We start from the raw sequence: 13,497 nt of genomic DNA on the forward strand, positions 1-13,497 counted from the left end.
TTCACTTAAGCTTCCTTAGTCACCGTAAAGACTACCAGAGTATTAAGAACCCTAGAATAGTCATTCTTAAACCATGCAAGCAACCACAAATTCTATCTCTCATGCTAAACCAGTGAACTTTTAACTTCCACGTCATCATTCACTTAGGAAAGTTACAATTTATGGTAATCATTCATTCATTGTTAAATCAGAGTCGTGATTCAACTGGAATACTTCTTAAGATGTGCTAATTCTTTTAAGTATTTCAGGATTTGGTGCCAAAAACAAACCAAGGAGCTGTGAGTTTCCATCGATGCCTAAATCCAACTTCATCAAAAGGTCTCCAACACAGGTCATCAAAGTATTTTTTACTTTTTTTACCACCTGAATATTCTACCCAAAAAAATACAAAATAATGCTTATTAGGAGATTTGAACACAAAACCTCCCAAGTAAAATAATGCTTTTGTTTTATAATATTTATATTATGACTATTTATTGAGAATGATAGGTGACTTCAAGTCATTATTCAACACTGACATCTAAATAAAAGCATTAATTGTTTTTTTTTTCCCTTTCAATCATATTTGTTTTGAAAGTTATCGACTTTATAGAGCTTTTGAAAAAAAAAATATATCTTTATTGCAATTAGCCTACGAGATTGATCCAATGCATCATCTTGGTTTCTTAGGATTTTCTTCCATTCTCTTTTTATCTCCTTCCATCCCATCTTCTCACATTATCTTATTTTGTCATTCTTTTGGTATAAAAAATTAATATAAAATGTTAACGTGCTTAACCGTGACTATTCAATTAGAAGGAAATGAGAGGAAAAAAAAGAGGGGAGATAATCCTTCTCGGTGGATTATGGTCTGTGACAGTCCATCCGTCAGCGCTCATACCCGGGAAAAAGAACTTTTAGGGGCCGTTTGTTTGACAGGACTAGGGAGGACTGGACTGGACTAGACTATAGTCCCTTGTTTGGTTTGTAGCAGGATTAGTTTTAGGGGCCGTTTGTTTGACAGGACTAGGGAGGACTGGACTGGACTAGACTATAGTCCCTTGTTTGGTTTGTAGCAGGATTAGTTTTAATGACCTTAGGTCGGACTCGCTCGGATTATTCACCTCCTTACGCGTTCTTAACGAGGAACCCCAGTTTCGGGAGGACTCGTAAGCCCTGAGAGAAAGCCGCGAGAGAGTCACTCATCCAAGAACCTACGTAGCTCGTCCTCATCGCTGCGTCTTCCCTCATCGTCGTCCTTGCCCTGCTCCCTCATCGTCATCTTCCTCATTCTGATCTCTGCGCCTTCCCTCATCTGCATCTGCTCGCCCTCATCTGCTCCGACTTGTCTGGTAAACTTCGCATCTTCGCTTTATTTCGTCAATTTGTTTTGCAGATCGTGGTATTACTGAGCTTCATTTGATTTTGTTGTTTTGGGTTTGAGAAATTTTCAATGATAGACCTCTGCACTTGAACAAATTAGGGTTTTGATTTTTAGGTCAAATTAAGATTAGAATTTGGGGTTTTCATATTTCAACTTTTCTTTCAAATCCTCAGGTAGTAAAAACCGCCATCACAAAATTTGCTCAGTGATGAAATCTAAGCCCTGAAATTTTGTTTCTTTTCGCGTTTTCTGAATTGGGTTTTTTGATTTTTCGGGTTTTGATGCTTTGCTTGTTTGGATTTTGTGAAGCAATTTCGTGTCTGGGTTTCACAAGAGGAAGAAGAAGAGGAGAAGGGAAGCTGAGCAGAAGCAAGGAGAGGCATTGCGGCGGAAACGTCTCAAGCTGTGCAAAAAGGTTGGATTTTGTGGCTGTTTTTTGGCCGTTTGATTGCCTATTTTGCATAATGTATAGCTTGTTTACCACTCATTGGATTTTGATAGTTGGTTGATTTGGTTTTTAATCTCATTGTTGCGAAAAGTTGGTGTCTTTGCAAGAGGAATTACATTGAATTATGTTACTACTCTTTGGATTCTGTGAGTGATTTTTATATATACCCCGATTTTGTATATATAAATTGGTACAAGTTATTAGGTTCTTCAAATATTGGCTGCCTTTCAATGTTTAGAACTAACCCAACTTAAATAATGAATAATTTCTCCTTAGTTCTTGAGTGCCCTGCCTTTCTTTCATCTGGATCGTAGAACAGAATATTAGGATATGGCCTTCTCAGAATCTAGAATATGTTTCTAGCATAGTGGATGTTTTCAGGATTTTGTTTTACCTCCACCATGTGCCATCAACAAGTTTATTAGTATAAACGTGTAGGATATGTAATCTATGTTCTGTTATTTGCCACTTTAAATCTTACTTCATTTTGTTTGTATTCGGTTTTAATTATTATGCGTTCAATTGTTCCAGGGGAATTCTATATCGACTACAAAGTACAACTTCATTACATTTTTGCCGAAAGGACTCTTTGAACAGGTAATTCACGGGCCTTCAATGAATTTGATTTTAGTTTTCAATCAATCTGCTTGCTGATGCAGTTCGAAGCTTATCTGATTTTTTGTGATGAAGTGTAGTTATATCATTTTGCTATGCGTTATGCATAAACAAATTGACTAGAGTGTATGTATGCAGTGTGTGTGTGTAGTGTAGTTATATCATTTTATTTTGTCATGGTCCTGAGAAGTTGTTACACTGCCAGTGTGTATGTATGCAGTGTGTGTGTGTAGTGTATGTAGTGTGTGTGTGTAGTGTATGTAGTGTGTGTATGTATGTACTGTGTTTGCAGTGTGTATGTATGCAGTGTGTGTGTGTAGTGTGTTTGCAGTGTGTGTGTGCAGGGTGTATGCAGTGTGTATGTATGCAGTGTATGTAGTGTGTGTAGTGTATGTAGTGTGTGTATATGTGTAGTGTTTGCAGTGTGTATGTATGCAGTGTGTGTGTGTAGTGTGTTTGCAGTGTGTGTGTGCAGGGTGTATGCAGTGTGTGTGTACTTGCAGGGTGTGTGTGTAGTGTATGTTTGCAGTGTATGCAGTGTGTGTGTGTAGTGTGTTTGCAGTGTATGTTTGCAGTGTGTATGTATGCAGTGTGTGTGTGTAGTGTGTTTGCAGTGTGTGTGTGCAGGGTGTATGCAGTGTGTGTGTACTTGCAGGGTGTGTGTGTAGTGTATGTTTGCAGTGTGTATGTATGCAGTGTGTGTGTGTAGTGTGTTTGCAGTGTATGTTTGCAGTGTGTATGTATGCAGTGTGTGTGTGTAGTGTGTTTGCAGTGTGTGTGTGCAGGGTGTATGCAGTGTGTATGTATGCAGTGTGTATGTGTAGTGTATGTAGTGTGTGTATATGTGTAGTGTTTGCAGTGTGTATGTATGCAGTGTGTGTGTAGTGTGTTTGCAGTGTGTGTGTGCAGGGTGTATGCAGTGTGTGTGTACTTGCAGGGTGTGTGTGTAGTGTATGTTTGCAGTGTGTATGTATGCAGTGTGTGTGTGTAGTGTGTTTGCAGTGTATGTTTGCAGTGTGTATGTATGCAGTGTGTGTGTGTAGTGTGTTTGCAGTGTGTGTGTGCAGGGTGTATGCAGTGTGTATGTATGCAGTGTGTGTGTGTAGTGTATGTAGTGTGTGTAATGTATGTAGTGTGTGTATATGTGTAGTGTTTGCAGTGTGTATGTATGCAGTGTGTGTAGTGTGTTTGCAGTGTGTATGTATGCAGGGTGTATGCAGTGTGTGTGTACTTGCAGGGTGTGTGTGTAGTGTATGCAGTGTGTGTGTGTAGTGTATATAGTGTGTGTATGCACTGTATGCAGTGTGTGTATGTATGTATGCAGTGTGTGTATGTATGTATGTAGTGTGTGTATGTATGTATGCAGTGTGTGTGTACTTGGTTTATAACCATGATATTACAATGTGAATGTTTTGTATTGTGTGGGGTTGATGCTGAATTGCAATTTTTTGTAGTTGTTGGTTGCAGAGAAGAGGAGCATAAACGGAAGGCTAAGGCTAAGGCTACTGCATTACAGGTGTCCTTTAATTTCCCTTTTCACATGCAATGCCTAGCAATGATAGCAATCCTCATACTAGTGTTCTTAGACACATGTTTATAGATGTATAAGAGTAGAACATTTTGAATATGATGCCTCGGGTTAATGAAAACTTTTTTTTTCAACGCCACCTGTATATTTGTTGCCTCGGGTTAATGAAAACTTTTTTTTTTCAACGCCACCTGTATATTTGTTGCCTCGGGTTAATGAAAACTTTTTTTTTTCAACGCCACCTGTATATTTGTTGCCTCGGGTTAATGAAAACTTTTTTTTTTCAACGCCACCTGTATATTTGTTGCCTCGGGTTAATGATCTAGTTAATTTGTTTTTTGTTTTTTGTTTTGTTTGGATAGATATGGATCGAAGGAAACTTTTATTGATCTTATTGTTAGAGATGTCTTATTTGGAGACAATTTGTATTTGTACGATTCTTGTGGTGATGATGCTACGTGGCAAACAGAGACATGTTGAACGACCCACATTGACTAACCGTTCACTTATTAGACGAGAGATTAGTTTGTGTTATCTGAATGGTATAATAGGGAATACTGATACTGAATGTGTCAACGAATTGAGAATGGATAGAAGGACTTTTGGCATATTATGCGACTTACTTCGTCAAGATGGGAGGGTAAAAACTGATGGTTTGGTGTCTGTAGAGGAACATGTGTGTATGACTTTACAAATATTAGCACATCATACTAAGAATCGTAGTGTTGGCGGTAGATTTTATAGGTCGGGAGAGACTATAAGTAGGTATTTCAATAGCGTATTGCAAGGAATTTTGCTATTACAAGGTATCCTACTAAAAGTCCCCCAGCCTGTGCCTATTGATTCTACAGATCCTAGGTGGCGATGTTTTAAGGTATGATGAGAATTTTTTTTCATTTTCCCTAAGCTTTAACTCTTCATTCCCTTTGTATAAATTAACAAAAACTTTTTTATTTTTTATTTTTAAGAATTGCTTGGGAGCATTGGATGGAACACACATTGATGTGCATGTACCTGAAATTGACAAACCAAGATACCGAACAAGAAAGGGTCGAGTCGCAACTAATGTGTTAGGTGTGTGTTCAGGAGATATGCAGTTCATATATGTGTTTCTGGGGTGGGAGGGTTCCGCATCAGACTCTAGAGTGCTACATGATGCAATTAGTAGGCCTAATGGTTTTAAAGTACCAGCGGGTAAGACTATTACTTAGTCTCAACTTTGTAAGTTAAGTTTAGTTCTGTTTGTCAACTACAAAACACTAATAAGGTCTATTTCTTTTTTCATTAGGTTGTTATTACCTTGTAGATGGTGGTTATACAAATGGTGAAGGATTCCTTGCACCCTATAGAGGAATACCTTATCATTTATCTGAATGGGAGGGACGAACACCTTCTAATAAGGAAGAATATTTTAACATGAAGCATTCTAAGGCAAGGAATGTAATTGAACGCTGTTTTGGCCTGCTAAAAGGAAGGTGGTCGATACTAAGGAGTCCATCTTTCTATCCGATAAGGACACAAGGTCGAATAATTACCGCTTGTTGCCTACTACACAATCTTATTAGGCAAGAGATGTCTGTAGATCCAATGGAGAATTTGCCAATAATAGAAGATGGACAAAATACAGAAGAAGGTGAATATGTTGGTAGTGTTCAAACATCGGACCAGTGGACTGCAATGAGGAATGATATGGCTCAGGAAATGTATAATGAGTGGAGAGCAATTAGGAACCAGCAACCGAACTAGCTATATGTGTTAATGATAACATTTTATTTTAGTATTCCTTTTTTATCATGCATTTGTTAGATATTAGCACAATGATTGGATGGTATGCAAATTAATTGGATGTTATGCAAGTTGATTGGATATTATGCAAGTTGATTGGATATTATGCAAATTGATTATTTGTATGGTATTTTCCTTCATTAAAATATTTTTTGTTTAGGTATGGATAACGAAATTTTTTTGAATGCTACTCAAGAGCCAAAAGGAAGAAGGCGTAAATGGGAAGCATTTGAGGAAGAAGTATTACTAGGAGTTCTTGAGGATTTTGTTGCTCGGAAGCAACGGTGTGATACCGGTGCTTTCAAACAAGGTACTTTGGTTGAAATAGCAAAAGCTGTCAATGTTTTATGTCCTCATTCAAATATAAAGGCAAATCCACATATTGAATCCAAGTTGAAGAAATGGAAAAAAACATATAGTATGGTCGTTGACATGATAAACACAAGTGGATTTGCATGGAATGATGTCAAAAAGTGCGTTGAAGTTGACAGTGATGACGCATGGCAAACTTATGTGCAGGTTCATATCCTATTTTATTTATGCATTAGTTATATTCTTGCTGCTATATTTGTTACGCATGCTAAATTTTAGTTTTGCTATGTTGATATAATCTTAGAGAAATAAAGAAGCCGATGGATGGAGAAGCAAACCTTTTCCACTGTTTGATAGATTTGCATATATATTTGGAAAAGATCGGGCTACGGGTAATGTAGCCGAAACCCCTGCTCAAATGATGGAGGAACAAAGTCATGATCATGTTGGTGAAAGTGATATTGGAGGTGAAAATTTTGTTTCTTCAATGAACCAACAAAGCACCCCATCTGAAAATAGCCAAAGAAAGAGGAAAAGAGCTGTGGGAAGTTCAAATGATGGAACCGAGGCAATTATCAGTGGACTGAAAGATTTTTATGTTGAAAGTGGGAAGAGGATGCAAATGGTAACTGAAGCTTTAGTTCAAGGTACTGCAGATCATACTGACATAGCTAATGAACTTGAAGTAATGGGTCTCTCTCATATGGATCAAATTGATGCATTGTCTCTTATTTTGGATAAACCAAAAAATGTGGGAGTGTTCAGGGCAATCAAACCAGAACTCAAGAAAGTGTTCGTCCAAAGGCTTTTAAGCGACAACGCAAGCGGATGAGGATTTTAGCTAATGTTAACATGAATGTATTTTAATAACGTTAACATGGATGTATTTTATTAATCATACAATCTTATGTTATGACTTATAACTTAGCTTTGCACTAGTATTTTGGCTTATGTTAACTAGCCATTTTGTAAATTATGGAGATCTATTTTGGCTAATGTTAACTAATGTTAACTAGGATTTTCTAAATTATGGAGATCTTATGTACTTGTATTTGTTGAAGTTGCATGTATTGGGCACTATTATTTTTCTTCTGTTGGGTGATAGAGTTTAAATTAAGCTACATTTGCAAATTAAACTCAATTCTATTAGCAGGTAATAGAAACAAAACAATTGTCAATTTTTTTTAAGATTCATAATATACTTGGCAAAAATATGCTCCAATTAACCCATATCATGAGATTTGTAGCATTACTCTATTACACAATGGCAAAAATTTGTAGTCCTAGTCTAAGCAAACACAAATCTGATGAACAGTACTGTTTTTCTTATCCTGCTTCTTAGTCCGAGACTGCACCAAACGCTTCACTAAGTTAGTCCAGCTTAGTCTAGTCTAAGCCAGTCCAGCTTAGTCCCGGCAGCTAGTCCAGTTCGAGACAGTCCGGCGCAACAAACGCACCCTTAGTGTTAGAGCTGAAATAACTGTATCTTAGATCCGTAAACCTCGTTACAGGTTCTCTCCCCTCCACTCCACCTGTTTGTTTCCCGAGAAAACTGTCTGGAAAATGAAAAGGAAAATCGCCTTACACCGCCACTCCACTTCCCTTCAAAAGTTCCCTACAGAGTAACAGTGGTGGCTGCCGATTCCGCACAATTCGAAAATGGCACAATTCTCGGCTCCTCAAGTATCCAGTACGCTGAGGGCGCCACGCCGGCCAATTGCTTGTTGCAAGGCGACGACAATGGCTCGGTTGTCGTCCTGCACACAGACCGCGGTAGCATCCCTTAAGCTCACTCCGGGGTTTCGGGGCTTGCCGGAGCTCAATTCGTGTCATTTGAGAGTATTGGGGAGTGATCGGTCTTGGAGTTTCGCCGTGGCAAGAGACAGTGCTGAGGGGACTGCGGTGGGTGATCCTGTGGAAAATGCCGGTCACAATCAGGTGAGGATATGATTAGTCTGTTTAAAATTTCATTTTTTCAAATTTAATTGGGGTGCTTTGTTTGGAAGAATTGTGTTGATGCAGTGATTAAGGAGAAATTTGGAAACTTATTCTGGTTTGATGATAGGCTGAAGATTCTTCAACAGAAAAGTTTGAGGAGCGTGATTTTACCGGCACGCCGTATGTTCCTGTGTATGTGATGTTACCGGTGAGTTTCTGAAGCACTCCTTTCTACCATGTGTATAGCTGAAATTTACTATTGTGCACTGTAAGTTGTAAATATTCAATCAATAAAATTGATCAAGTGAAATCATATACGAAAATGTGATCCTAATTAAACTTATTGCTCTATAAAAGACTGTCTAGCGACATAAAATGGTATGTTTGTATTTGGTTTTTAATCATTGTCTTGTCAAATTGTTAGAATTTTAATCGATATTGTCAATTAAGTGAAATCATGTTTCAATGTGTGAATGTGCCGGATTAACAATTTAGAAATTATACATATCTTTGTTGGGTTTGAACCGTTCAAATCACAGTGAGACTTGTGAACAAAAATTGCTGTTCAAGTTTTTGTTTTTATTTTTCTTCATGTTGAAGCTATCTTTTTGTACAAGTCAAGGCTAATTGTAGTTGTTCTGTGTTTCACGGTGGGGGGAAACTGTCAGTTGGGTGTGATCAATATGAACTTTGAGCTAGTTGAGCCAGAAGCTCTGCGAAATCAACTACAAGTGTTGAAGTCGGTTGGAGTTGATGGTGTTATGGTTGATTGCTGGTGGGGGATAGTAGAGGCGCACAATCCACAGCAATATAATTGGAATGGCTACAAGAGACTTTTTCAGATTGTGCGTGATCTTAACCTTAAGCTACAGGTGAGTAGTATATACTTATACTAGAATTTCTTTTTTCGCTTTGGGTGTGTGTTGTAATATTTCTTTTCTTTTCGTATTCTGTTTCTTGTTTCCCTTCAGTATCTTGTGCACTCTCCCTTAAATAAAATTATGAGAGTGCAGTTCTTACCTATGTTAACCTGCACCAATCTCAGAATTTAGGTATGTCATAGAGAACTGATACTTATTCCTCATACACCGAGAAGGTTCTGGAAGTGTCATATTTGCCTCTGACATGATGCACTTTAGTTGCTTTTGGACATAAATCTGTTATTTAAATAGGTTACACCATATGGGTTTGTGAAGTTAACTTAAATGAATCACTGTAAACGCTAGACATATATTCCTTACATGGTTAAAAAATTTCTTCCCTTGGCTTGGAAACTTCGTTGACTTTAGTTGATACATGATGTAGAATTGTAGATATGGTTCTTACTTAGAGTTGTAGATGTAAACAAAGTAGAGACTTTTGTCGGCTGTGGATCACTCGGATAAATGCAGTAATTCATGAGAATAAAGCATACTTTAGTTGATAAAAAAAGAAAGTATACAATAGGTAATTTATACACAATCTGTATAAGAGACAGTTGCTTATTAATAAAATCTGTCAGTCAAGATAATTATTTTGAAACAGTTGAAAAGGCTTTGATTTATACAGATAATTCAATCAGGGTGATTAGTACTAAGCTATCCTTTTTTAATGAGTTGCCATTAGTAAATGGGACTATTGTCTTAGGTAAGTGGCATAATAGTCTTCAGTGGATTCTGAAAAGCTAATATACTGATAACATTTCTGTTGTTATATTAGTTTGTGAGACTGCCTATCATTAAAATCTCATTTCAAATAGGATATGGATTTTCTACTATACGTTTTGTCATACTCTATATTGCTGTAGGTCGTGATGTCATTCCATGAATGTGGAGGCAATGTTGGGGATGATGTACATATCCCACTTCCTCACTGGGTGACAGAAATTGGCCAAAAGAATCCTGATATATATTTTACAAATAAAGAAGGGAAACGCAATGCTGAATGTCTCACATGGGGAATTGATAAGGAGCGAGTTTTAAGAGGCCGTACTGCTGTTGAGGTATAGTATTCTGGAATTACTTAGTTATGCTGGTCTTTTATTTCTAGGGTTTTCCATTGCTCCATTCCTCCTATATTTGTCTTCTTTTACATGTTCCACTCATGTTTTAGAAAGAAACTATTGTTAAACATTTTCCAGCTCCTATATGTGTATGCTATAAAAATCAAAGCTTATGAATTCTTCAGACATACTGCTTGATGCTGAGAATTTCTATTCTGTTTATTTATAATGAAACCAAATGCAGGTTTACTTCGACTACATGAGGAGCTTCAGAGTTGAATTTAATGAATTTTTTGAGGAAGGAATAATATCAGAAATTGAAGTTGGATTAGGTCCATGTGGAGAGCTACGTTATCCTTCTTATCCTGAACAGCATGGTTGGAAATATCCTGGTATTGGTGAATTCCAGGTACCTTGGTGATAATTCTTTTCATTACTGGGAGATTAATAAGGTGGCGGCATGCATGATAGCTAGGGACTGACAGTTATTTCTGAACGTTAAGTTAATAGCCCTTCATTCATCTATGGTTATGACCTTAAGCCGGTAATTCATTTGATTTTTTACTTCTTTCTAACGTTTGAAATAATTCTTTGATTCAACCTGGTTCGGTGCAGTGTTATGACCGATACTTGATGAAGTATCTGACGCAGGCTGCAGAAGCAAGGGGCCACTCCTTTTGGGCCAGAGCACCAGATAATGCAGGTTCTTATAGTTCCCAACCACATGAGACAGGGTTTTTCCGTGACGGAGGTGATTATGATAGCTACTATGGCAGATTCTTCCTCAATTGGTACTCCCGTGTTTTGATTGATCATGGTGATCGTGTACTTGCTCTGGCCAATTTAGCTTTCGAAGGCACACACATTGCTACAAAGGTGAGTCACTTTCCTCAGTTCTTGCTTCTTGGACATTAGTTCTTCACAGGTTTTCATTTTGTGGAGTTTCTTTATTTGATTTATGAGCAGGTATCAGGTATCCACTGGTGGTACAAGACTGCCAGCCATCCTGCTGAATTAACTGCTGGATTTTACAACTCCTGCAATCGTGATGGGTATGTGCCAATATCAGAAATGTTAAAAAAGCATGAGGCTGCCCTGAATTTCACATGTGTTGAAATGCGCACGTCAGACCAGCATCAGGGCTTTCCGGAAGCACTGGCAGACCCTGAGGGATTGGTTTGGCAGGTAGCAAGCACAGAAACTCATGTAATTACTTCCTGGATTATAAGTGTACGTAAATTGAGAAATAAATACAAACCACCAACATTTGGAAAAGCGTGTGGCTGGATGGGGAGAAATTTGAAAAGCATCATTTTGAATTTGGAGTGAATATGCCTTTTTTTTTCTTGGGAAGGGGGGCACCTTTAGTATCCGAGTTAGTTGTTATTTTGTGAATAATTTATCTGCTCAAATTCATTTTTCTCCATCTGTCAAACAAATGTTTCAAAATTTCTAACTGACATGGGCAAGCAACCTTGTGAAATGTTAATAAATCCTCCATGTCAGTCTGCGTTGAATAACGTATCAAAATGTTATTTGTAAAGCATTTCTTTGTTTTTATAATGATTTTGGAGTACACATTGGTTTGCAGGTGCTGAATGCTGCATGGGATGCTGACATTCCAGTCGCTAGTGAGAATGCTCTTGCATGCTTTGATAGAGAAGGCTACAACAAGATATTAGAAAATGCTAAGCCCAGGAATGATCCAGATGGCAGACATTTATCCGCATTTACCTACCTCAGATTAAGCCCAGTTCTCATTGAGAGGCATAACTTAATGGAGTTCGAACGGTTTGTCAAGAGAATGCATGGTAAGAGTTGTAAGACAACACGGTTCTCTTCTCCTATATTTCTACACACTCAAGCATGAGCACACATATGCACAGACTTGCATATATTTCATTTTATAGCGAGAAGAATGATTTATACAATGCACTGTATGGGACGTCCTCTTGCACGCTCAGAAGTGTTATTTCTCATATTATGTTGTGTTGTTTGGTTACACCCTTCGAATAATAAAATCAGGGTTCTCTGATAAGCTCTAAATTCAAGCCTTCTCTCTAAAACTTGAGCTTATGCGGGAAGCTGAAATCCAGTTAATGAAATAATGTAGAGGGTCGAATGTACATTCTTAGACTCATGTATATGTGTGTGTGTGTATGCGCAAACATGTAACTTCTTCTAGCCTCAGAATCAACATTTATTATACAAAGGATCATTTGGTAGAAGCTCTTCATTTACACAGTTCTTCTCATCAAAGCTGCTTCAAACTGACCCTACACTCATATTTACTCAATTTCTTACACTCCAAGACATGGGGAACACCGCTATATGGTTTTGCAATGTATCTCACATTATACACCATGTGAGCGGTGTATGACAAACCGCATGAATGGCCATGTCAGGAAAAATAATTTGAAAATTTGCAGTTAAAATTCTTTTTTCAGCATGCAAACAATGAAGTTGGGTTTTGCTTTCTATATGATAGTGTACCTAATTCCCCATACTGTGTTCTTTAAACAGGACTTTCACTCTGCAAGTCACTGTGTACAGCATGTTGAAAGAAAATTAAAGCATATTCTGTTGTCCTACGCATCTCTCAATTGTTACTGCATTTTTTTCTGTCGGATACATTACCGCGTATAGAACCTGTATCATATCCCTGCTGCTATGATCTGTACATACACTTGCTATTATGGGACGATGATATGTCTCACATGGTGTAGTGTTTTCTTTGTTTTTTTTCTGTTGGCCTGGTCTCACATCTAACACTCGAAAACGCAGGAGAAGCCGCTCATGATGTTTAGATCAACTCAAATAGACATCACACTGGTTTCAGGGGACGGACGCGGGGCTTGCTGCTTCGGAGAGAGAGTAATACAGTCTTCAGATTCGTCTGTGTGTGCAAATTGACGGTATTTAATATTGTGTTATAGGAGTAAAACAAAGTATAATAGCATTCTACAGGTTTGGTGTATTAACTGATAAAACGGTAGTTACAAACTTGTTACCTATGATGGTAGTTTATAAGATATTTCCATTCCAAATCTCACAAATGCATACTCATGTCATGAGCCTTGTTTTTAGCTTGAAGTTACTAAAAGAGTCGAGAAAGGAAACAAACAACACCCCACTTGCAAGTGATTCCAGATCAGCTCAGCTACGATAGTTGTTTGTGCGGTTGCAAACGTTGACGGAGGCTAAATTGCACAAATCATTAGTGCGCGAAACGGGTTATATGTCAATGTTACTTGTGTCCACGGGTGGCATTGATATATGACTCGCACCGCACGAATGATTTATGCAATTTGAACCATTTTCAATTGGAGATGGCGACGATTGATTGTATTGGTATTGTATGATTAATAATGTTGGTAAATGCAATTAATAATTAACACGTTGGATAACATTGTAGAAATCTCATGATCAACTACTTAATGATTGTTAGTTATAATCAGACCTCGCAAACGGGTTGTGTTTGCCTGCTGTTTTTGTGTCAAATCTGTTATCTTAATAGATCGTGTTGT

The 13,497-nt window shown here is 37.8% G+C and overlaps 2 protein-coding genes across 6 annotated transcripts; both read left to right on the forward strand.

Moving 5' to 3' along the window:
- Nucleotides 1–987: 987 nt before the first annotated feature.
- Nucleotides 988–6,547, forward strand: LOC126629275 (protein ALP1-like). Of its 4 annotated transcripts, XM_050299245.1 has the most exons (7): nucleotides 988–1,331; nucleotides 1,673–1,778; nucleotides 2,343–2,408; nucleotides 3,894–3,942; nucleotides 4,317–4,828; nucleotides 4,923–5,148; nucleotides 5,243–5,851. In XM_050299245.1, exons 5-7 carry the CDS (start codon nucleotides 4,319–4,321, stop codon nucleotides 5,698–5,700), a joined length of 1,194 nt encoding a protein of 397 aa, XP_050155202.1. In that variant the 5' UTR covers nucleotides 988–1,331; nucleotides 1,673–1,778; nucleotides 2,343–2,408; nucleotides 3,894–3,942; nucleotides 4,317–4,318; the 3' UTR covers nucleotides 5,701–5,851. The 4 variants fall into 4 exon arrangements, 2 of the variants coding, with proteins under 2 accessions (XP_050155202.1, XP_050155203.1); XR_007625699.1 differs by lacking the exons at nucleotides 4,317–4,828; nucleotides 4,923–5,148; nucleotides 5,243–5,851 and adding exons at nucleotides 5,900–6,258; nucleotides 6,356–6,547; XR_007625700.1 differs by lacking the exons at nucleotides 4,317–4,828; nucleotides 4,923–5,148; nucleotides 5,243–5,851 and adding exons at nucleotides 5,936–6,258; nucleotides 6,356–6,547.
- Nucleotides 6,548–7,535: 988 nt separating this feature from the next.
- Nucleotides 7,536–13,017, forward strand: LOC126629274 (beta-amylase 2, chloroplastic-like). Of its 2 annotated transcripts, none has more exons than XM_050299243.1 (9): nucleotides 7,536–7,989; nucleotides 8,117–8,197; nucleotides 8,658–8,861; nucleotides 9,776–9,970; nucleotides 10,215–10,379; nucleotides 10,586–10,846; nucleotides 10,937–11,176; nucleotides 11,562–11,781; nucleotides 12,755–13,017. In XM_050299243.1, exons 1-9 carry the CDS (start codon nucleotides 7,711–7,713, stop codon nucleotides 12,775–12,777), a joined length of 1,668 nt encoding a protein of 555 aa, XP_050155200.1. In that variant the 5' UTR covers nucleotides 7,536–7,710; the 3' UTR covers nucleotides 12,778–13,017. The 2 variants fall into 2 exon arrangements, with proteins under 2 accessions (XP_050155200.1, XP_050155201.1); XM_050299244.1 differs by having other exon boundaries at nucleotides 10,937–11,155.
- Nucleotides 13,018–13,497: the final 480 nt, after the last annotated feature.

The sequence above is a fragment of the Malus sylvestris genome, chromosome 7, assembly GCF_916048215.2.
Source record: "Malus sylvestris chromosome 7, drMalSylv7.2, whole genome shotgun sequence".
NCBI lineage: Eukaryota > Viridiplantae > Streptophyta > Magnoliopsida > Rosales > Rosaceae > Malus > Malus sylvestris.

What these genes read in the sequence shown, in the direction of transcription:
- LOC126629274 (XM_050299243.1), top strand. Translation starts at nt 7,711, where the DNA reads ATGGCACAATTCTCGGCTCCTCAAGTATCCAGTACGCTGAGGGCGCCA. An exon ending in CTGTGTATGTGATGTTACCG is followed by an intron (nt 8,198 to 8,657) that starts GTGAGTTTCTGA and finishes GGAAACTGTCAG; the next exon opens with TTGGGTGTGATCAATATGAA. An exon ending in ATCTTAACCTTAAGCTACAG is followed by an intron (nt 8,862 to 9,775) that starts GTGAGTAGTATA and finishes ATATTGCTGTAG; the next exon opens with GTCGTGATGTCATTCCATGA.
- LOC126629275 (XM_050299245.1), top strand. Translation starts at nt 4,319, where the DNA reads ATGGATCGAAGGAAACTTTTATTGATCTTATTGTTAGAGATGTCTTAT. An exon ending in CTAGGTGGCGATGTTTTAAG is followed by an intron (nt 4,829 to 4,922) that starts GTATGATGAGAA and finishes TTTATTTTTAAG; the next exon opens with AATTGCTTGGGAGCATTGGA. An exon ending in TGGTTTTAAAGTACCAGCGG is followed by an intron (nt 5,149 to 5,242) that starts GTAAGACTATTA and finishes TTTTTTCATTAG; the next exon opens with GTTGTTATTACCTTGTAGAT.